The 23,962-nt window shown below is 35.5% G+C and overlaps 1 protein-coding gene across 50 annotated transcripts in view; it reads left to right on the top strand.

The window, feature by feature from the left end:
* LOC125059791 (Down syndrome cell adhesion molecule-like protein Dscam2) overlaps nucleotides 1-23,962 on the top strand; it is a 73,745-nt gene that overhangs the window by 8,281 nt on the left and 41,502 nt on the right. For 7 of the 50 annotated variants that reach the window (XM_047664362.1, XM_047664367.1, XM_047664365.1 and 4 more), the window contains exons 3-9: nucleotides 7,977-8,161; nucleotides 8,629-8,767; nucleotides 14,589-14,771; nucleotides 16,427-16,576; nucleotides 21,195-21,327; nucleotides 22,249-22,397; nucleotides 23,284-23,467. In XM_047664362.1, the coding sequence (XP_047520318.1) occupies nucleotides 7,977-8,161; nucleotides 8,629-8,767; nucleotides 14,589-14,771; nucleotides 16,427-16,576; nucleotides 21,195-21,327; nucleotides 22,249-22,397; nucleotides 23,284-23,467 (1,123 nt within the window). Of the gene's footprint in view, nucleotides 1-7,976; nucleotides 8,162-8,628; nucleotides 8,768-12,271; nucleotides 12,434-12,491; nucleotides 12,663-12,724; nucleotides 12,887-12,985; nucleotides 13,148-13,257; nucleotides 13,429-13,539; nucleotides 13,702-14,017; nucleotides 14,195-14,588; nucleotides 14,772-16,008; nucleotides 16,189-16,426; nucleotides 16,577-17,144; nucleotides 17,269-17,633; nucleotides 17,758-17,883; nucleotides 18,008-18,087; nucleotides 18,212-18,245; nucleotides 18,370-18,412; nucleotides 18,537-18,572; nucleotides 18,694-19,144; nucleotides 19,269-19,464; nucleotides 19,589-19,615; nucleotides 19,740-20,091; nucleotides 20,216-20,493; nucleotides 20,618-20,842; nucleotides 20,967-21,034; nucleotides 21,156-21,194; nucleotides 21,328-22,248; nucleotides 22,398-23,283; nucleotides 23,468-23,962 lie in introns of all 50 variants that reach the window. The other 43 variants (XM_047664376.1, XM_047664381.1, XM_047664403.1 and 40 more) reach the window with 29 other exon arrangements.

Genomic DNA, 23,962 nt, shown 5'->3' with positions numbered 1-23,962 from the left:
TAATCATTGTTAGAACAATTATGGGTTATAACTTATAAGTCTGTATTAAGATGGTGAATAAGCTCATTTCTTAGTATTTGAATAAATCTTACGAGATCGTTCACGCTATGATAGTCCAAAGAGCTTTAAAAATTCCTTCGAATAGGTATTTAGAAACTCATTATTAAAAAATATCAATCAGCCAAACACAAATCTGTAAATGTATCTGCGAATTTAAAACAAAACACTCTCAATAATTTTATATATTTAATAGAGAATTTAGGAATCTAAATATTTATGAAAGTTATAACGTCTTTTCAATTACTTAGGCTATATATAAGTTAACAATAATTAAATAGATGAAAGGTTAAAATATCCACCATGTGAAACAATAATGGCTAAAAAGAAAACAATAAAAATAACTATAACCTTATAAACACAGAATTCAAAATATTTAGAAACAATTATTAACTTTGTATTTGCGAAGGTATTTTTACTGACTGGTGTGCAGTATTAAAACTGTATAAGATATGCGTGTTACTCTGAATTTAGACAATTCAGTGACAGGGATAACGAGGACGACGTGTGGAGGAATTCGTAGGGTGAATGAACTTATACTATCCATGGAGTCATGCGCCATAGATGCTAAGCTAGTCTGTTTAGGATAGGGGCTATATTGAGACAAAAGGTGTTTTGACAAGAAAATTGTATGCCATATTTTCAAATCCTCGTACATTCTGCGAGGGTATAGTGATGCATTTATTTTTAAAAGTTCTTAATGAATTATGTATCATTGTGACTTACAATCCAAAAATAAAAACTAAACTAGTAGCATGCCAGAAAGCAATGGAAAGAAGCGTACTTAAAATAAGAAAAATACATAAAATTAAAAGCGAAAAAATAAGACGAAGAACAAAAGTTATAGATGCCTTACATTATGCCCTAAAACAGAAGTGGCAATGGGAGGGACATAAAGCAAGATACACCGATAATAGGTGGACGTTAAAGACAACTGTATGGAAAGGACCAAGTGGAAGAAGGAGAAGAGGACGCCCAAAAAAAAGGTGGATAGAAGAAATAGAAGCGGTAGCAGGAAACGAATGGAGAAAGAGAGCCATAGACAGAGTCAGTTGGAAAAAGCTGTAGGAGGCCTTTACCCGTGAAGGGGTTCCGATCGACGGTACTGAAGGAAGCTAGAATATAGAATAACAATCAAAAGAAAAAAAAAAAAATGTAAAACAATCTAAGCTATGTATTATAATTAGTTTTTGTCATGATTGAAAATGAAACGGGCTTTATTATTATTAATGAATTATGTATCAGCTATCCTAACCTCTTTTTCGTTTCAAAAATGTTAAAGTATTCCGAGAGGTAATGAGATTAACAGTTGCGTAACGGGCTCATTAATTCTGAGCACTTGCCATTGCGGTTGCTTCAAAGTATACATTCAAAATACTGAACTGCCTATTTGCAGTCACCTCTTTTATGACTAAAATTGTAAAAAATAGATATTGGAAGGGGTGTTTTATGACATATCCTTGGACCTTATTAATCATGGCACATTTTGGCTGTCGCAGTTTAAACTAGTTAATATATGACATATAACAATTAAAATACTTTAAATGACATAGGGAGCGTTCAAGTATTACGTAACGAATATTTGGGGGGGGGGGGTTGCTTTTGTAAAACGTTACGATGCGGGGCGGGGATTGAATTACGCGTTATTGTTAATATTATTTTCGACTTTCAAGTACTTTACACAACATAATGGTATAAAGAGTCACTAGGTGGTCACGAAACGTTTTACTATATTTGGGTACAGAAAAACGTTACGGCGCGTTACATGTGGGGGGGGGTCAATAATCTCCAAAAATTGCGTGACGTAATACTTGAATGCTCCCATATTATATACCAAGTTTCTCCATTAGACGATTTAGTATGAAACGCAACACGTTATATAAATATTTCTTAACGAATATTTACATTTACATTTTTAAAACATAAGTTTGGTGACCGAATCCGTTGGTTATATAATTCAGGTCGCGCTTGCAACGAATTGTTAACAAAACAATGAACTGAAAGATTTAAAACATGTTAATAATAAATGCTGCATTAACGGGTATTTTTTTGTTTCTATACTATGTTATATTTACGCGAATACATTTCAATAATTAAAGAATTTCAACGGGAACTAATTTTATTTATATAACACCAACAATTCAGACAAAAATACAAGTAAGAGTAGAAGTGAGTTCCCATACCCTTTCAATCTCACCCAAGTTGTTTTTAGTAGCTAGAAATGGGGATGAAAGTTTGGAATGAATTGAACTCAATAGTACTGGCCAATATAATTAAAATAACTAGAAGTAGACTAAGGGTCTGTTTCACAATGTATGGATAAAGTAGCTGGTACATATAGCCGAATGGATAGCCATTGCATAGGCAATACATACATTATTTGGAAGATAAATTGTGCTATTTGACATTCATCGGACTCTTAACTTATGGACTTTATGTGACGAATAGCGCTATGTGACAGTCGTGAAACGCAACAATAGTGTTTATCCTACCAATAAGTAATAAATAGCTAATTTGGAACTTATCCGTACATTGTGAAACAGACCCTAAGGAAGGCTTATTTAAACCAAGACGAGACTTAGGCCAGTCTTGGTCTTGCGAAAATGCAAGAACAAGACCAAGACCGATTTTGGACAACACTAAAGCCAAAGCTTAGATTCAGAGAGGAATTAGCGCTAAGTATGTCAAAATCTGCGAGTAGTTCCTCACATCTCGGCCTTCAGGCACGAGCGTCAGACATTGAATCCAGTTTCAAGAGTTGTCAAACCATTTCTATATGAAGCTTTTAATATTTCACAGCGTTCAAAATAAGATTATAACTTTACGAATTAGAATATACCTTATTCTTACATCAATATCCTAATTTCTATCTTGTTTCAAGAAAGCCCGTTAATTTCTAGTTTAAAGAGATATATCTATCTATTTAAAGGAGTTTTGCCTTGGATGAAATATTCCGAAAGTATCTATTGATTACATTAAGTCATCAGTGAACCTCGTATAAAATGATCAAACCGTTTTACAATTTTTATTGTACTGCGATGGTTTTTTGCCAATTATTTAAATTACTTAATCACTAAAGTATAATTGATATTCAAATTAAATCGATTGAATGTCATTAATTATATTTAATTTCATTATTCCTATGTTAATAACCTTATGTATTATAAACCGCGAATATCTAAATGTCTTTATAATCTTGTGTAACTTTTTCAATACAAAGCATTATTTTTCTAAATGAGGCTTATACTATCTACCTAAAATAATAAACGCAATATGTAATATCTTTTAGCTTATACTATCAATACTTAATATTATAAATCTGTTTTTCAAAGTTTGCAAAGTTTCATTAAACCTCAGGAGCTACTGGTATTGAACCATATTTTGTAGTCAATTTATCGAAAAAACGTATTTTGAAAATAAACTCGACTATAACTGCAGGACACAGCTTGTTAAATAGCTAGATTATACATAAGAATGTAGGTACTAGCGCGTGTTATCAGAAAAATTCCTAAGGTTCATTTGATCGACCAGATGGTGCCGCAGGTGTTCGTTTACGAGAGCACCTACATACTTGATTACAACATCGAGATAGTGAAATTTAATGCTTCTTGTTTACCTTCTAACATCCACAATTAAGGCGTTGACGAAAAAAATGCACAAAGAATTTGGGCTTTAGAATACATTTAAACGAAGCACGGTAGCGATTTCAAGATCTGTGATACCATTCTTTTAGGTATATAATTAGACGTTTTGACAGCGCTCTAGACTTGAATATATTTGCAGAACATCTCTCGTTCGAAATACATCCGTATTCCGATTTCTATAACTCGACTATTTAACAAAACTTATAGTTTTATAATTCTCAATAGCGAGTCCTTATCGCACTCGTATCTCATTAAAAGCAAATGAGTGTGACGAAAAATTAGGAAGCATTTGATGAAAATGCCTGAGATATAATTTCGATATCCGCCATGAGAAGGAACGTAATTTAACAAGTTTCTTTGAAGTTCTACATATTATCACTCGATCTTTAATATCTAATTTATAGACAAAATGGGGAGACAGCTATCACTATTTTAGCATCAATTAGCTTCTCAAATCAAGAGATTTAGATTTATCGAAACTACGCTCTCCACCAAAACAAGTGCGTGATTTCTAAGTCTTTGCTTTTTATACAATTTGTTATGAAACTTTATAATCTATGTACTTTGAGAATGATGCTTAACCACACGGATGTTAGTCATCACATCTGTCGCGGTTCCAACCAATCACGTGTCTGCGTACGCGCACATCTGCTGCACGCAAGTTTTTGTGCTTGGACAGATTGTTGCCATTTTTTGTCCCCGTCCACTAACAAAAACGCTTCACACAATTAAGATAATTAAAACTTACGTGAGAGCTCCTATTTTATATGAAAAATCTTAATAATTGTTATTAATTTCGTAATAAGTAATTAAAAGTTGCCTAGAAGACATTGCTTGAAAGTGATATGCTATGATTTTTGTATTGTTAAATAATTAATTAAATAAGTGGCGCTAATACAACTCATTAGAGCAGTGTTGTCCTAATGGCTTCAGCGTGCGGCTCTCATACCTGAGGTCGTAGGTTCGATCCCCGGCTGTGCACCAATAAACTTTCTTTCTATGTGCGCATTTAACATTTGCTCGAAAGGTGAAAACAACGTGAGGCCTGTGTCAGGCACTGGAGGCTGATAACCTACTTGCCTATTAGATTTAAAAATGATCATCAAACAGATTCAGAAATCTGAGGCCAAGACCTAAAGAGCTTGTAGCGCCACTGATTTATTTTTTATTACAACTCATAAAAATCACTTTTTTGTTATTTCTAGGCTTATTACAATGCTCTAATTATACTGCCAATAGAAATACATATATATTATATGTCTATATAATTGATAATAGAAATAAGCACAAGATCCCTATTATATTAATTGCCATAAATTAAAGAAAATTGCATTACCAAAGATAACTAAGTCAACTGTCAAAATCTCACATATTTAACTCGCTCACTAAACGTCTATTCATATTTAGAACTAGTAATTTCAAAATAAAAGACGACCATTAGCCGCAATTAGCGCGTCACTTATTCTTTTGCTCGTCGCAGTAGGGCTCTGGGCTACAAAGATGCTTTATGCAAGACGTCATTATGAACTAGGTCGAGTCCTCATAAGGGCTGCCATTGCTGTCGTATGCAGACATTTTGTTTTGTGAACGTGCCATATAGAATTGATCTTTTTTTGTTCCGGTTCACGCATCGTGTCAAGGAGAGAAATATTATATCTGTTAGATAGATTTATTAAGTTATACTATGTTTCCATATTTATAGAGATTGTATGACAGGCCTTGATTTTGTAAGAGAATTAAATGTAAAACTAATTAACACATATACATATAGTGTAAACTCTTTATAATGAATTTCAAGAGACCGAGCATTTTTATTCGTTATAGAAATGTCGTTTAGTTTCGTTATCGAAAGGGAAGAATTAATGTACGGGTTTCTTGTTAAACCAAACAAATTTAACTGTATATACTATACATTTTATTCTCCATCAAGTATTATGATAATTAACTTTAATATAATAATTCAATACTTCATTAATAATTCATTACTCTTAAGTGATATTAATTAGTAATACCAATAATTGATATTGCATATCTAATTTACGAGAATGGATGAGCAACGCAATCGAATCATGTGAAATTAAACGAGCTTTGTTACGCATAATTAAAAACTTCCATTCAAAGCTTGAAGCTTTCTGTATACGACGTAGAAACAAAACCACAGAATATTTTTTTATAGAATCACTACCGACGCTTTTCTCACTATTTCATTTACTTAGGCAAATTTCAATATGATTGTTCAATGATGGCACGTTGCTTACTTTCGAAGCCCAAATTACATTAACATTCCATACTTATTTTTCTATACCGTGAGCATAACTTGCGTTGTACCTGCAAATTCGTATGAAAAAATATGCGTATGTAGGGACGTCAAGTGTTTTCTACAAGCCAGTATTCGGGTCACGCGGTTTTTGTTTTAACATGAGATGTTACAAACGACTAATAGCCCTTACTATATCGCCCTCATATTATAGTATACAGTGGTACCAGAACGATGTAAAAATAAAGTTTATAGTATACAGTGGTACCAGAACGATGTAAAAATAAAGTTTTAACTATAAAGTACTAGCAAACTCTCGTATGAACCTTGGTAAACAATTAACCTAGTTATTCTATCACGTTGTTAATGAATAAATTGATGTGAGCATGTTAATAACAGTTAACTACTCATGCTCTTGTTAGGTTAAAAATCTTTTTCAAGTACAATTCTTTCAGCACAGCGAACTATGTTGATGAGCATTGAGCACCCTTCCTTTTAATACAGCGTATCTTTTACACGGTTTTAAAATGATTGAAATGAACGTATACGTGCACGAATTATGGCAATACTACACTTTCAAAGTAAATTATTGCCAATGGACTTTGTATCCGGCTAATAAATAAATTAAAAAAAAAGTTATTTTTTAAATTTGGAATCAATAGACATTTATATAAGTATTATTGTTGAGTTCACAAAAATCTTGTCACAATACACGAAAACCACTCGGGCGAAATACTTAATAATTAATGCCCAATAGGTGATCAGCGTTCTTAGTCAAGTTTGATAATTCAATTTACATTTAATTTGCGAGCAAATGTATATTGCGCATCAAGTCTCAATTTGTCTAAAGGAAACTAAAAATTTCACGTATAAAGACTGTGGAAATAACTCAATTTAAAGGTATAGCACTATGTGTATGTATAATGGGACGGGTCTGCATGGAATGCATAATTAATGAACTAAATATATATATATAAAACAAAATATGCTTTGACACTTGAAATTAAAAACAAAAACAAAAAACAAATATAAATAAATTGTGCATATAAAGTTCTCGTTAAAAAGTTTTTCGATGCCTATATATATAAGAGTTATAAGAAATAATTTAATAATGTTCTATAGTATTCAAGTATTAAATAAGAACTTCATTAATGTATGTTAGATTTTCCAATCAACATAATTTATTTTTTTAGTTAGGCAACGCGTTTGTCTTTGACAGTTCACAAGTCTATAGCGCGGGAAACGAAAAATTATTGAGGAAAATCTTCAGATTCTCTACAAAATTGTTCTGACATAATTTTTTGATAAAATCAAAAGAAAAAAGTTAATAAGCAAAAACGGATTTTTTACTTATAACTTTTGAATTTTGGCATTTTGATAAAAAGTTACACAGTTGGATAGTTTAGGAGATATAGTCAAAAACGTGTTTTCACGCCTTTTTACACGCTTTATATTAGCTTCACCTGTAGTTCCTTCGGACTCGTTTTTACCCACTTTTAACGAACAGATTTAATTCAAACTTTGCGCACCTGTCAAAGATCGATGACAATGCAATAATCCGAAAAAAAAAAAATGAAAAAAATATAAAAATTTAGTTAAAAAATAAAAAATAGTTTTAAAAAACTAGAACACACGCTTTTAAAGCACATCAAACTGAAAAATGAAAAATAATTCCTAATTTAGGTTGAAAATAGTAGTGAACAAAAAATACTGGTATTATTGTGAAAAAGCGTGGGGCGCTCTGTGCCATATTTTTCGTCTATCGAGCAACCTATTATTTATTCCAAGATTGCGTCCTCTAACAAATGTTCAGCAAATGCAACATTTCAATGGACTATATCTAAATCATTGAGTTGCCTTTTTAAACTATCGTGAGGACAGTGACAATCGTTTTGCACGATTCGTTTTGAAAAAGCGAGTGACGAATTGCACGGCACGATCGACCGAACTGTAAACTTTTAAACTAGAATAATTTCTTATGAACAGCTGTAAACATTAAATTGTTTGGCATCTTTCAGGAGCAGTGCGATGCGAGGACGAAACGATCGGACCGATATTTATGAAGGAACCCCCAAACCGAGTGGATTTCAGTAACACGACTGGTGCCGTAGTGGAATGTGCCGCAAGAGGATCCCCCCCTCCCGATGTCATTTGGGTACGAGCTGATGGCACCGCTGTTGGTGACGTTCCTGGATTGCGACAGGTCAGTTACCCTACATTATTTTCTCATTTTGTGTCGGCAAAAATGCTTGGAATGGAATGTTCTCTTGTTCTTTACTTTAGCTATTCTCAGGAAGCATACCCATTTTATATAAATTAATTTAATAAGCTAACTAAACTATGAGGTTAATTTTAAATAGAAAGTTTTTTTTTTTTCAAATATAAAAACATCGTTTTCGCGTTTATATGTAGGTGATAGAGACATGCTTCTGGTCGACTGGCTTTAAAAACATCTGGCTTAAGGCTAATTCTAGAACGTTAATCCAACTTACATCAACTACCAGGAGATAACATAACATTTCTCGTATATGTTTGACAATGCTTTTACGAGATAGTGTCTTTACGATTATTTATGTATTAGTATTGTCCTATTTTTTTATTACAAGATGATTTTTAATTCATAATCTTAAGAAACAAATAGACATTTCTGAACATTCTTTTATATTCCAGGTCTTACCGAATGGCAACCTTGTTTTCCCACCTTTCCGTGCTGAGGATTACCGTCAGGAAGTTCATGCCCAGGTCTACGCTTGCCTTGCTAGAAACCCAGTTGGTACAATTCATTCTAGGGACGTTAACGTTCGCGCCGGTAAGTGTTATAGATATTTAAGTTTTATATAGAATACTTATTTTTTAAATTGCTGTCAGCTGCCTCACAGTGGAATCACTATAACATTCGACTACTGAATAGTAGTTAATTTATAGATCCAGCAATATTGGTAAATAAAATAGAGTCTGGCTAATGAAAGAAGATAATTGAATTTTTTGAAAACCGAAAGGATGGCAACACAAAATGTCACTGAATTTCTTAGATTAGTATGATTTATTGTCTTGATACTTCATGCAATTACTCATTTTTATTTCTATTAAATATTGTTTCCGAATAGTTAACAGGTATAAAGCCTAAACCTTGTTTCATTGATTTTTTGGATTCTGATTTTGATTATTCCGAATAAAGTTGTGTTTTATAATAAACTAGCAAACTCGGCGAACTCCGTTTCGCCACCAGATGGCTTTGTTTTATGTAACATTTCGTTTGGTGATCCCGCTTTTCTGTTGAACTTTTTCCAGAATTTTCTTTGCTATAAACCTCACGGAGCCCGAGACCTTTCCAACGAATGCAAAACCGTGGAAATCGGTTCGTGCGTTCTGGAGTTATAGCGTCAGGAAGGAAAACCCGACTTATTTTTATATAGTAGATATAGTTTAATTTTCCATGCAATGCTAGTCATTTTAAGTATCAATAGTAAAATACTAAATACGTATAGTGTTTAATTTCATAAAAATACAGTTACTTTCAATGTGAAAAATAATAAAATAAAATCAAGTATCAAGTAAGTTTATAAATATAAACATATCAAACTTTTCCATTCCATACTAAATTTTGTTGCATTTGCCGCGCTTTTTCGTTATCTTCTTTCGTTAGTCAGACTCTAATAAACTGTTTTGTCTTTGACGTTGTTAATTTAAGAGCCCTGTGACATATTGACAATGGTAGCTGACAGAAACGCCAATGCCAACCTAGCTGACATATATACAGTAAAATCCGGTAAATACGAAAGTCATTAATTTTAATTGATGCCTTGACCAATCCACGCCTGAGGGCCTATAGTGGTCCCATGTAACCTACAAAGGTACGAACAATTTTTTAAAAGTTTCCCTTCGAGAAGCTTCCTAAGTATTTGATTAATTTGGTTAAATCTCAAGCGACACTGGTACACGTACTTGTCCGAAGAGAAGATACGACTTTCGTTCCTACCGTCTTGCGTTTTACTGCATTTGAGGTTATGTTCTGAGTGTACGACGAAATAAAAGCAATGCCACGTTTCGCTTTGTGATTGTTTAAACGAAATGATGGATCGTATAGCGTGCGTTAGATTGGACTAGTGACGATGTTGACCAATCGCGAATAAGCGAAACGTTCATTGTTTCCATTTCGTTTTACAATAACACTATAGGTTTTTTAAGTATTACAAATTAATAACGTTTAAAAATAAAAAGCGATTACACAATAACATTTCATAGGGAATACTTATGCGTTGAAACTTAAAAATAAAACTATTTAGGTATATAGTATAAATTATGCATATAAAGTTTTCGTTTAAACGTAACCAGCAGCCCACTGAAGTATTTTCGAACCAATTGGACTTAAGGTCCTTCAAGAAAAGAGCGTACCAATTCTTAAAAGGCCGACAGCGCGCTTGCGAGCCTTCTGGCAGTGCGAGTGTCCATGGGCGGCGGTATCACTTAACATCAGGTGAGCCTCCTGCCCGTTTGCCTACTTTTACATAAAAAAGACGATTTTTTTATATACGTCTAAAACCAATCTACCTAACACACACAAGTTGTGTTAACTTACACATAAATTCAATTCTTAATTGCGAGAAACTTCACCATTAATTAAATTACAGGCACAAAGTAAGGCGTTTAACACAATTAAGATTATAAGTAGAACCAATTGCTCTAACTTAACCCCTATGCCTTTTGAACCAGTAATTTGATCGTTAACTGCGTCACACGTAGAAAGTGTTTGAACATATTTTTTAAATTAATATATTGCTATATTGACCTCGTCCCAGCTCTCGTTGTATTTCAATTTATTAATTGATATTGTTATATGCACTTATTAGAAGATATTTAAAGATTCATAAATATGCTACAGCCGCTCTTGCCTCGTTCGTGTCTGAGTGATTCATATGTATGACCGAAGATTCAATTCCGATGTAACAATAATTATTCCGGGTTAGACACAGAAAGCGCTACTTGCCTATAAATTATCAATGAAACATACTCCATTGCGGGGTTTACGGGAATTTATACAATATAAAGAATAAAAAACATTCATTAAAACTATAATTCTCTCATCAATTATTTATTCATGTAGGTACATTGAGACACTTACGAACATCAGTAAAAAATAAATGTTTCAAATTTAGACAGCCAGATATCAAGTCAAGGCATAGAGTGGACGAGAAGAACTGGCAATAAACTCCGTCACTCTTTTAAATAATTTTAGTTTTTTTTACAAAATGTTTGTAAGTTGCAACTATCACATCATGCTGAAATCCTCATCACGTGTTAAAGCAGTTAATAATTGTAATAAATTAATATTTTTATATACTAATAAAGAATTACTTTCCGCTACTACTATACCCTTATGCTAGTATTATATATACAAATATATTCACTAATTATTATATTCATAAATTATTCCGACTTTTGTAGTGTAAAACATTTATCAAATGTTCAATTTATCGGTTGAGATATGAGTTCTAAATAAAGCAATGATCGTCGCCCTTACAACCGAGGGCTCAATAAGGTCAATTCAATAAATTCACTATGTCAAGTATCTTGAAACTTCTTTCAACTGACAACTGTATCAATAGTATTGACTTTTTAGTCTAAATTAAAAACATGAAATGCTAATTTGTGTAATCGCTTTTTTTTTACTAAATGGTCTACAATATTTAGTAATGCCGGCCGAATCTTTTTAATTTATGCAGCTTAACGACAGGATATTCGACAAACTTTTTGCATGAAAGAAAGCTAGATTGTAGCTAGATTGAAATAAACATTTAGTATACTTAAACACTTACGTGTTTTTTTCAGAATCTAAAAAGCTGGTTAAAATCTAGATTGTTGATTTAAATAATTTAATCCTTATAAACATTATTATTCGATAGAGTTGCCATTAATATCGAGTGGCACCTCTACCAATCAATGGTCAATGTTCGATTATCCTGGCTTAAAGCTTAACACTCACTAACAGGAATACTAAATGTACTGGCGAACACAAAACTTGAAGATCAATTTGTTATTAGAAATATCAACACGTTTTAGATACCAAATCAATAACGTTACCATTAGAATAAACAGTCAACGAACGCAGATTTGCACGTGTTCATATTTTTAATAGCGTACTGAATGACTTCCTAATAATATAATAGGGCCAGGGTAGGCATTAACAAGTACATAGTATATTTAAGTTTTGAATTTCAGAGACAATTTTCAAGAATATATTACTAAATAATTTAATTTAGTTGTTTTGATAAACTACTTCTTTTTATAATATAAGAGATTTTCTATGGTTCAGTGGTCGCTCAGAATTATGATACCGATGTGAATAAGGAGTACGTGATAATGGGAAATAGTATCATTTTGAAATGTCAAGTTCCTTCATTCGTCGCCGATTTCGTTGAGGTTCTATCTTGGCACACTGATGAAAAGGAAGATTTTTACCCGGGCGAAAATTACGGTTGTTCTAAATTCGCTATACTTTTCCCTAATTCCTTCTCCATAATGGAATCTTTCAGTCGTTCAGCAGCAGTACGAATCTGAAGTAAATAATGAGTATGTTATCCGTGGAAACTCGGCTATACTCAAATGTTCAATACCTTCCTTTGTCGCTGATTTTGTCAGTGTTATTTCGTGGCACGATGAACAGGAAAATTCGTTCACGATAAATGGAACAAAAGAAGGAGACGGTAAAAAATTAGAAATAAAGCCATCCCAGACATCCCTGCCACTAAATCTTTATTACTTACAGTCGTGACTCAATATTTTGAGGCCGAAGTTGTCTCCGAGTATGTCATACGCGGAAATACAGCTGTTCTTAAATGTAACATCCCGTCCTTCGTCTCTGATTTCGTGAAAGTAGAAGCTTGGGTAGACTCCGACAAGAATGAATATTTAATGACCGATGATATCGGTAGGATCGCCAGATCTTAATCTATAAATCTCTCTGCTCCTAATCCTTCCATCATCCAAAAGTATAATAATTCATTTAGGATATTTCCGTATATTGCAGTTGTTAATCAATTTTATGAAGCCGAAATTTTAAAGGAATATGTAATTCGTGGAAATGCGGCGGTTTTAAAATGTTCAATACCATCGTTTGTCGCTGATTTTGTTAAAGTTGAGGATTGGATTGACGAAGAGGGAACAGTAATTAGCCATTCCGACAACCTCGGTAACAATAGCTTCGATAAACAATAAAAGCAACTTCCGTACTAAGCGCATTTTCCACCTCCTACTCAACACCTATCCATATTAACTCAATGTCTAATCAATATTCTCTAGTGGTGTCACAGTATTACGTGACTGAAGCCGAAAATGAGTACGTGATTAGAGGGAACGCTGCCATTGTTCACTGCAAGATCCCATCGTTTGTTAGCGACTTTGTGTATGTGGAGTCCTGGATAATAGACGAAGGCCAAATATTAACAAAAAATAACACTAATTTTCAAGATGGTACTTATTCTACAATATTTCGCAAAATCTTAACAAATATATCACCCATTCCTATGAATGCTCCTTTCAAACGCTCTTACTATATCTATTGTATATGTATTGTTTGAATAGTTGTATCACAGCCATATGAAGCTGAAGCAGACAACGAATATGTAATCCGCGGCAATGCGGCTATAATGAAATGCGAAGTCCCAAGTTTTGTCTCCGATTTTGTTTTTGTTGAAATGTGGATGGACAGTGAGGGTGGTACTTATTTTCCCGGAAATAATGAGGGTAAAATATCGTGATACATTATTCCAAGTCCTTTTATCCTGATTCTTTTTACTGCAGCTGTTTTGCAAGAGTATGAGGCGAGAGTAAACGATGAATTTGTTTTGAGAGGCAACACGGCGATTTTAAAATGCATTGTCCCATCCTTCGTGGCTGACTTCGTTCACGTTGTATCTTGGAGTATGGATAATGAAACTGTAACTGCTGATGAAAATCTCGCTGATATTTCTGGTATTCTTACGCATATGCTATTCCAAAGGCACTCCTCATCCCTTTCCCTAGATTTTTCTGATTTTCTTATCTTATATGGTATTTATAGTCGTCCATCAAAATTACGAACCTCGAGTTACCGATGAAGATGTTTTAAGAGGGAATGCTGCGATAGTAAAGTGTCTGATACCATCATTTGTATCGGATTATGTGCAAGTTATAGAATGGGTGACAGACGACGAGTCGCTCTCTGCATTTTCACTAAATGACTCTGCAGGCAATTACGGTAATCAAGATCGACCGCGCGTTCCCAATTGTTCCTATCCGCTCTATAGTAAATCCCGTCTAATGTGTTCTCTCACACAAACATATGTACAAAGTAAGCTAGATTTATTTATGTTACCGTTTTCAGCTGTCAATCAGTTCTACGAATCTCAGGTTTACGATATCTATGTGATTCGCGGTAATGCTGCTGTGTTTAAATGCCACCTCCCATCATTTGTTTCCGATCATGTGCATGTAGTTTCTTGGCACGATTCCGAGGGTGGAGAGTTTCTAAAGAATGAGGATTACGGTATATTGCGTATTATTTATATTCGACGACTTAGTAGCCTTTAAATCCCGTCCCACATCTCAAACAATATGATAAGGAAATTCGTTAAATTCTTATAATCTTGCAGTTGTATCCCAGGTGTACACAGTAAATCTTGTAGAGGAAAATGTCTTGCGAGGAAATGCTGCCATATTCAAGTGTCTTATTCCAAGTTTTGTCACTGAATACGTTCAAGTATCTTCTTGGATAATATCAGAGGGGGACGATGAGACTGAAATACAATTGAACGATGCCAGTATTAACCGAGAGGGTATTTCTTAAGATAGTTTTAAATTTAACATTTAGGACCTATCCTCCCCGTCCACGCTAAGTGAACTCGTTCAAACTTCACTGGCCAATCGGCTTCGGATATACTTAATAACGATCTCAAAACTTTCAGTTGTATCTCAAGCTTATACGGTCAATATATTGGAAGAGAGCGTACTTCGCGGCAACGCGGCTATCCTTAAATGTCATATTTCTACCTTCGTAACAGAGTATGTTAGCGTTTCCTCTTGGATAATCTCTGAGGGTGACATTGAAGAAGTAGAAATACAACAGGCAGATTCTCAGGATTTGGGTACCTGATTAAACGTTTATTCCAAGTATCCATTCCTAATCCAGCTCATGTTTCATTTCACAGTCGTGTCTCAGGCGTACACAGTCAACTTAATGGAGGAGAACGTTTTGCGTGGCAATTCTGCTATTGTTAAATGTCATATCCCAAGTTTTGTATCTGAATATGTGACAGTCTCAAGTTGGCTAATATTTGAAGGAGAAATAGAAGAGAAAGAAATAAACGGCACTGGATATGGAGATTTGGGTGTAATATCTACTTTAGTTGGCCATATCCCACTTCCTCAATCTCCGTAATCTAAAAAAGCTTTTTATTCAGAAGCTATCCTCAACCATATTTGTACACTTTCAGTTGTTTCTCAATCCTACACCGTCAATCTTTGGGAGGAAAACGTCTTAAGAGGCAACTCTGCTATACTGAAATGTCATATCCCCAGTTTTGTGACCGAATATGTAACTGTTACTTCTTGGATTATATCCGAAGGAGATAACGACGAACTAGATATTAATATAGATTCCGATTCAAGTTTAGGTAATGAACTATAGTATCGTACTAAGAGCCTCCAACAAACCTTACCCCACTTAATACCTGCACTTTCCCCCCACATAGAATCTTCTTAATGGTGTTAAAAAAATTATATCAATTTCCAGTCGTTTCCCAGGCCTATGATGTTAAGTTTTGGGAAGAATACGTCTTACGTGGTAACGCTGCTGTGTTAAAATGTCAAATTCCTAGCTATGTTTCTGAATACGTAACAGTTGTGTCTTGGATAGTATCGGAAGATGATAATGATCAAGAAGTGAAAATTAATGAGACTTCAGACTTAGGTACTCCTATAAGATTGCTAACCAAACCGAGGTCCTTCCCTGATAGGTCATATCCCTACATCCTTATAAACGATCCTAATAATAGGTATTGTTTCTGTTTACAGTTGTCTCCCAAGCATATGCCGTTAATTTAATGGAAGAGTATGTATTGCGAGGAAATTCAGCTATTTTGAAATGCCACATCCCTAGCTTTGTTTCGGAGTATGTGAGTGTCATCTCATGGATTATTAGTGAAGGAGATGAAATCGATGAGATCAACCTCGATAGTGCTCAAAATTCATATGGTACTTAGTTTTGTTTTCTTTTCCTTCTGGATCTATAATTGTATAATAGGGAAACTGATCCTGACTTGGGTTCCTTTAATTCCATGGGCCTCACGGCCTACCCATCCCTCAATCCTCCTTCCTGCATGCACTGAATTTTGTAAGTAAATCGCAACCCTACGTTGCGTTGCTACATGAAATGAATTCTTTGATACACCTTTGTCTTAACAACATATATTTCATAAGCTAATATTTTCAGAGGGCAAATACTTGGTCCTACCATCTGGAGAATTGCATATTCGTGATGTAGGACCCGAAGATGGCTATAAATCATACCAATGTAGAACGAAGCATAGACTTACTGGGGAGACTCGTTTATCAGCCACAAAGGGACGTTTAGTTATCACCGGTAAGTACTTTCAGAATTTATTGTGACATCATTAATTCATATTTTGTTACACATTTAAATTTCTAGTGAATTAATGGTGTTTCTTCTTACATTTTCTAATAATGATATTTTATTTCAAATTTTTAATTAGAGATTATCATCATATTTTAATATCATTTTTAGAATAGAACTCTAAATTTAATTACTTACTAATAACAGAATTCTTTAAATTAACTTGAGTGATATTGTTTTAATACTTAAATACAATTGTGTTTTCTATGTGATATTTAAGTTTAAAGTATTCTGTTATTCATGAAATTATTATAATCGTTAGAGAAATTAATAATACTATATAAATACATAATTTTAGTGAGGTTATAATAATTTCTTGTTAGAATCGCTAAAACAATTAAGTCGATATTTATAGTTTTAAGTTTTTATCTTGCCGTGCCTGAATGTTGGGATAGGGTACCCTGCTGAGCCTTTACTTTATACAAGCCGATTTAGAGAGTGTAGGGGATATATTAAAAACCTGTAACTGACCACTGGTGTAGTGCTGGTAAAAAACGCCTTCTCCCAACATGCGCAGAACCGATGGGACGTGTGCCTCCTAAGTTTCCTAGCGCGCAGACGACCAGTGGCTTCCAGTTCAATGAATCTACCAGCCTAGCTGTTCTGTGCCCCGCACAAGCATTCCCCGCACCTATGTACCGGTAAGGTTTCATTAAAATTCTCTTTTGAATCATTCTTCAGAGCCAATAGGGCGCGTGCCACCCAAATTCTCCTCCAGCCAAGTGGGTGCGTGGTTTATAGCCACAATGGATACACCATTCTCATTGCAGTGCCCGGCCCAAGCGTTCCCTGTCCCCGTATTCAGGTAATTAACGGAATTCCCTATCATTTTCTGTAATATTTTAGAACCAGTCGGTCGTGTACCTCCCAAATTCGCGACAGTTCTAACGGGGACCATGTTTGAAGTAAAGAAAAACGATTCGTACGCTTTGCAATGTCCCGCTCAGGCGTTTCCCACCCCACTATTCAGGTAATTGTTAATAGTAATTTCTCATTGCCCTCATAGAACCAGTTGGACGTGTTCCGCCAAAATTCGCTTCTGTTGTCATGGGAACCATGATCGGTGTCAAGAAAACCGATTCTTTCGCTTTGCAATGTCCTGCACAAGCATTTCCTGTACCAGTATTCAGGTAGTTAATTCCTCTTTAAATATATAACACAATATTAGGCATATCCCAAATTTTATAAGCAGCCAATAGCAATATTTATTAATATGAAACAGTTTAAAACTATATTCCATCATCTCTTTGCTTCAGAACCAATGGGAAAAGTATCCCCTAAGTTTCCGAGTTTAGAAAAAAGTCGACTATTCAATTTCGATAGTAATCAAAGCATGTCACTTTTGTGCCCTGCGCAAGCATATCCTGCCCCAATGTTTGGGTAAGATTTATTACTTTATAATACACTGAATAAATACTTCAATTTGAAGTAATCCTTAGACCATATAATTTTATAAACAGAGCCAATGGGAAAAGTGTCTCCTAAGTTTCCATCGACGGAAACCGGTCGCAGTTTTACATTCTCATCAAACACGTGCGTGACTTTACTGTGCCCGGCCCAAGCATTTCCTACTCCGCTATTCAGGTACATTTCAAATAGAATTTTATCTTGTCTCTAGAGCCTGTGGGGCGTGTCTCACCTAAATTTCCTTCGATGGATAGTTCCAGAAGTTTTAGCACTACACTCAATGCCAGTTTAACTATGTTATGCCCTGCGCAGGCGTTTCCAGTCCCATTATTCAGGTAAAATTATGTTCCTCTTACATATTTTATCGTTTATTCATAGAACCCGTCGGTCGTGTTTCACCTAAATTTACAACTACTGACAAAAGTCGTGCCTTCGATGCTAAAGAAAACGAAAACATCACGCTCTTATGTCCCGCCCAAGCGTTTCCGGCACCGACATTCAGGTACAGAGAAACTGACGTTTATATTTTCTTTCGTAGAACCTATGGGCAGTGCAGCTCCAAAAGTTGCGACTAAAGTTATAGATATCACAGACACGACATCGAATGATACTAGTACATTATTATGTCCAGCACAAGCTTACCCCGTCCCAATATTCAGGTAAAATTATACTCTAAAGAAATAAATTAGGTCTATCTAAGCTTAATATTTGTCCCAATTCAGAACCTGTAGGGAGAGTACCTCCCAAGTTTCCTACATTGGATAACGTAAGGGGTTTCGGTGCATTTGTTAACGCTAGTGTGACATTATTGTGCCCTGCACAGGCATTTCCAGTTCCATTAGCCAGGTAATAACACTTAGTTGGTTATTTTTTAGAACCTATTAATTCTGCTCCACCAAAACTTCCAACAAAAACAATAGAATTTTTGGATTTTGCGATGGGTTCGAGTATCACCTTGTTTTGCTTGGCACAAGCCTACCCCGTCCCAGTCTTTAGGTAAGTTAATATTATGTGCCCCCTGCATTCTCTAAAAACATTAGATCAAACATTCGTCATTAGATTAAAAAGGTAATATAGAACTTTTAAAGTAATACTATTAAACACTTTTAGAACCAATTGGCTCCAAAAGCCCTTCGTTCTCGAGTGGTTCAAAGTTAGCCTCGTTCGATATGAATAAAGACCAAGACTTCGCAGTATTATGTCCAGCCCAAGGGTTCCCAGTCCCATTATTTAGGTAAGGACGTTTAATTTTCAGAACCGATTACCACAAAGCCACCCGTATTTTCAAGCGATGATAAATTCGCATGGTTTCTCAATAGAGCGTTTGGACAAACGTTTGCATTATTGTGTCGGGCTCAGGGATATCCTATACCAGTGTTCAGGTACATATTATTTTCATACAATCACGTGATCTCATCGTTATATTTTAGAACCAATTGGATCGAAATCACCATCCTTTTCTACCGATAATAAATTGTCCCGGTATGTAAGGACAGTCGGTCAAAGCTTGAACATACTCTGTCCGGCACAAGGCTATCCCGTCCCGGTATTCAGGTGAATAAATTGTTATTTTATTTGTAGAGCCTATTGGATTTAAATCCCCCACATTCTCTAATGACGTTCAGTTTTCTGGAATAACACGTAGGACAAGCCAAGACTTTGCCCTGTTATGTCAAGCTCAAGCATTCCCCGTCCCAATATTCAGGTGAGGTTCAAGTTTATTTTCTCTATCGCAGAGCCAATTGGATCGAAAGCGCCCTCATTTTCAATGGAATTTAAGAGTACTACCCTCACTAAACTAGCCGAGCAAGCAATTGTTCTTTTATGTCAGGCTCAAGCCCACCCCTCTCCCATTTTCAAGTGAGTTCTCAATTACATTTGTGTTATTCAGAACCCGTATCTGCCAGAGCGCCAGCTTTCCCTACTTCTGCATCGTCCTATAATTATGTAATTGAAGCGTCTTCTGGTGGTTCCATGCTTTGTCAAGCGCAAGGGTACCCACAACCGATGTTCAGGTAGGTTTATTTACATTACAATGTACGTCCATATTCTTATAGAACCCGTCGGTGCTAAAGCTCCGTCGTTTTCGTCTGACTCCAAAGGCAGTATATTTGTTAAGGAAAACGGGCACAGCTTTGCTTTACTTTGTCAAGCTCAGGCTTTTCCTACACCAATATTTAGGTAAGTTGACATTTAATTGTATCTTACTTGTACAGAACCAGTGGGTTCGAAACCACCAACGTTTGCAAACGACATTACTTTGTCAGCTGTAACGAGACATAAGGACCAAAATTTCACTATGATGTGTCAGGCTCAGGCATTTCCCGTCCCAATTTTCAGGCAAGTGTCGTCATCTTTGAGTACTAGCTTAGCTTTTTTTAGTCTTAGCAATGACGTCATAATTAACAAATAAATTAGTATATCAATTACGTCACGATTCAATTATTTTGAACACACAGAGCCCGTCGGTTCCAAAGCGCCATCATTTTCAACTGAGTCAGCACTTTCATCGCTCAAAAGACATGAAAGTCAAAGCTTTGCACTTCTTTGTCAAGCGCAAGCTTTTCCCGTCCCAATATTCAGGCAAGTTCATATTAGTATTCGATAATTTATGTATAGGTAAACCTTTGTAGAGCCCGTTGGCGCTAAGTCTCCGACATTTTCGTCTGAATCAATGGGAAGCATATTTAGAAAGCGTATCGGTCAGAGCTTTGGCCTTCTATGTCAGGCTCAAAGTTATCCCGCTCCAGTTTTCAGGCAAGTCAAGTTTAAGTGTACTGAAATAAATATAAAACATTTTCAATACAGAACCAGTTGGCTCGAAAGCACCAAGCTTTTCAACGGATTCACTTAGTAGTACCTTTCTAAGAGTCATCGGTCAAAGTTTTGCGTTGTTGTGTCAAGCTCAAGCGTATCCTGTACCAATATTCAGGCAAGTCAATCTTATTAAGATCCCTTATGATCCATAATGTTCTCAGTTAATTGAACATATTCCTCCAGAGCCCATTGCCAGTGCTATACCCAGTATTACCTCAACAACAAAGGCCGCTGTTCATTTTTCTCAAAATACATCGATAGCGCTCCTTTGCCCAGCGCAAGGATATCCTGTACCGGTGTCAAGGTGCGTTTGATTTACTATGTTAAAATTTACATATTGCAGAACCGACGAATAAAATTGCTCCTCGAAGTGATAAAAGCCGAAAGTTCGAAGGCGGTGAAATTTTCGTTGTCTCCTTAGAGAGTTCAGTTTATCTTACGTGTGAAGTAGCGGGGTATCCTCCACCAATATTTCGGTGAGTGAGTCTTTCACTTACCTTCCATATCTTAATGATACAACCATTTCCCCAACTCTTTCAATAGTTCGACGATAGTTCAGTACCCGATGGTCATTCAAATTTCGATTGCAGAACCGACTAATAAAATTGCACCCAGAAAAGATTCCGCTCAAAACTTCGAGGGCTGGGAGGTATTTCTAGTGGGACAAAACGATGTAGCGTATTTAAAATGTCAAGTTGCCGCGTACCCCGCCCCGTTGTTTAGGTGAGTTTAGGTAGTGAACGTAGGTTTACATTACAGAGCCGACGGGTAGGACGAGGCCGAAAGTTACGGGTGACGGACTTAACCGTCAAGTGGGGCGGGGTAACGAGAATCTCGCTTTACTGTGCGAGGTTCAAGCATACCCGGCGCCATTGACGAGGTACGATAGTTTTACGGCTGGCCGCACATCACGCATTCATCAATCACGTAGTTACACCATTCAAATATATTGATATCAGTTGTTATTGCAGTCTGTAGCGGCCAATACGTGAAGGTGTGACCGCGGCCGGCCGCGCGCCTTTAACAGCCAAAGTAATGATTGAGCTGCGTAGACACCTTCTGGTAAGTCACAGGGTGTTCTTGCTTTCATTCAGACGCTTTAATCTTTACTTTGTGCTTCCCGTAACACATGGCTAGATTTTGTTAGGCGGTTTATGTCTAAAGCTCATGATGGCTGTTTATAAAATTTTATCGTCGAACTCAACGTTCCGTTGTTTAGTTTCAGAGCATTTTCTCATTCGCAATGTCATTTGAAGCTTTGATTCGTATTCCTTATTTGAGTTATTTGTGGTAGGGCTTGAGCCTTCTAACACTTGGAATTAACTTCTTTTATAGGCCCTTTGTTTAAAGGCGACATATGGATTACCATAACCTGAACTTTTTCTCCTTTGTTACAGATGGTATAAATTCATTGAGGGATCAGCGAGAAAGCAACCAGTCGTGTTGAATGACAGAGTAAAACAAGTTTCTGGAACTCTTATTATCAAGGAGGCTAAAGTTGATGATTCTGGCAAATATCTGTGTGTTGTGAACAATTCTGTTGGTGGTGAGTATTGCATATTAATAATTTATGCAAATTCTAATGTAACATTCTTGTCACAAAGGAAACTATGTAAACGATGTTCCCTTGCGGTAAAAATCTAATTTATAATTAATATGAAATTAAAATGAATAAAAATTATATATGTTAACGTAAAATTGTAAAAACCGTTAGATTGTAATCTATCGGTTATCGGTTATCGGTATTCGGTAGATTCTACTACACTAACTTAGTTATCATTCAAACTTCTTTGGTCAATTACAGATTAATTTTACTTCCCAACAATTTCATATAACTACCGAATAATAATACGTTAAATTGCAAGCAGTATGTTGAGTTGACAATCTTTCGACAGTTTACAATCTCGCGAGATAGATTACAATCTAACGGTTTTTACAATTTTACGGTGACATATACACTATCTTGAGCAACGGTGTTTAATTATATTTTGGCTATTATGTGTAATCTTTACTTGTCTTGTCTTGAGCATTGCCATATATAAAAAATTGGCATATAAAAATAAATTTAACCTTATTAGGTGTAGTAACAGTGCAGTGTTGGCCTAGTGGCTTCAACGTGCGACTCTCGTCCCTGAGTTCGTAGGTTCGATCCCCGGCTGTGCACCACCAGACTTTCTGTCTATGTGCGCATTTAACATTCACTCGTACGGTGAAGGAAACATCGTGAGAAAACCGGCTTGTATCCAAAAAGTCGAAGGCGTGTGTCAGGCACAGGAGGCTGATTACCTACTTGCCTATTAGATTGACAAACGATCATGAAACAGATAGAAAAATCTAAGGCCCAGACCTAAAAAGATTGTAGCGCCTCTGATATTTTTTATTAGGTGTAGTGCTTTGGAAATAAATTGCTATTTTCTAACTTACTTTTTCAGGTGAATCGGTCGAAACTGTCTTAACTGTAACTGCACCATTAAAAACAGCAGTAGAGCCGGCAACACAGACAGTAGACTTTGGTCGCCCAGCGGTATTCACTTGCAGATATGAAGGAAATCCCATCAAGACTATCACCTGGTTGAAAGATGGAAAAGACATGAACCACCACGACCACGTATTAAGGTATGAGTAATATAAAACTATTCTAGGAAAAATTATAATATACTAGCTGACCCGGTAATCGTTGTTTTGCCATGTACCATAAAAATAACTATCTACTATAATAAAAAATAGGGGTTAATCGTAGAGGGGTGAAAATGTATGTATTTTTAATGGCACATTATAAAAAAATAAAATTTCGTCCAAAAATAAAATGTTAGGGGTGGACAACCCTTATCACTTAGGGGTTGAAAAATAGATAGTAGCCGATTCTCAATCCTACTGGATATGCATATAAAATTTGATAAAAATCGGACGAGCCGTTTCGGAGGAGTATGGTAACTAACATTGTGACACGAAATTTTATATATAAGATAATATTTATACTAGTAATACAATTTATTACAATTTCAAATTCTAAAACGATTATCATGGTTTAACGTCCGCACTACACGTACTACACCGTGTGTATCCGTACACGCGTGCACTTTTTGCAATTTTTGTTAAAAAGTGATGTCG

The sequence above is a fragment of the Pieris napi genome, chromosome 20 (genome assembly GCF_905475465.1).
Source record: "Pieris napi chromosome 20, ilPieNapi1.2, whole genome shotgun sequence".
NCBI lineage: Eukaryota > Metazoa > Arthropoda > Insecta > Lepidoptera > Pieridae > Pieris > Pieris napi.
This window is presented reverse-complemented; position numbering and strand designations above follow the sequence as displayed.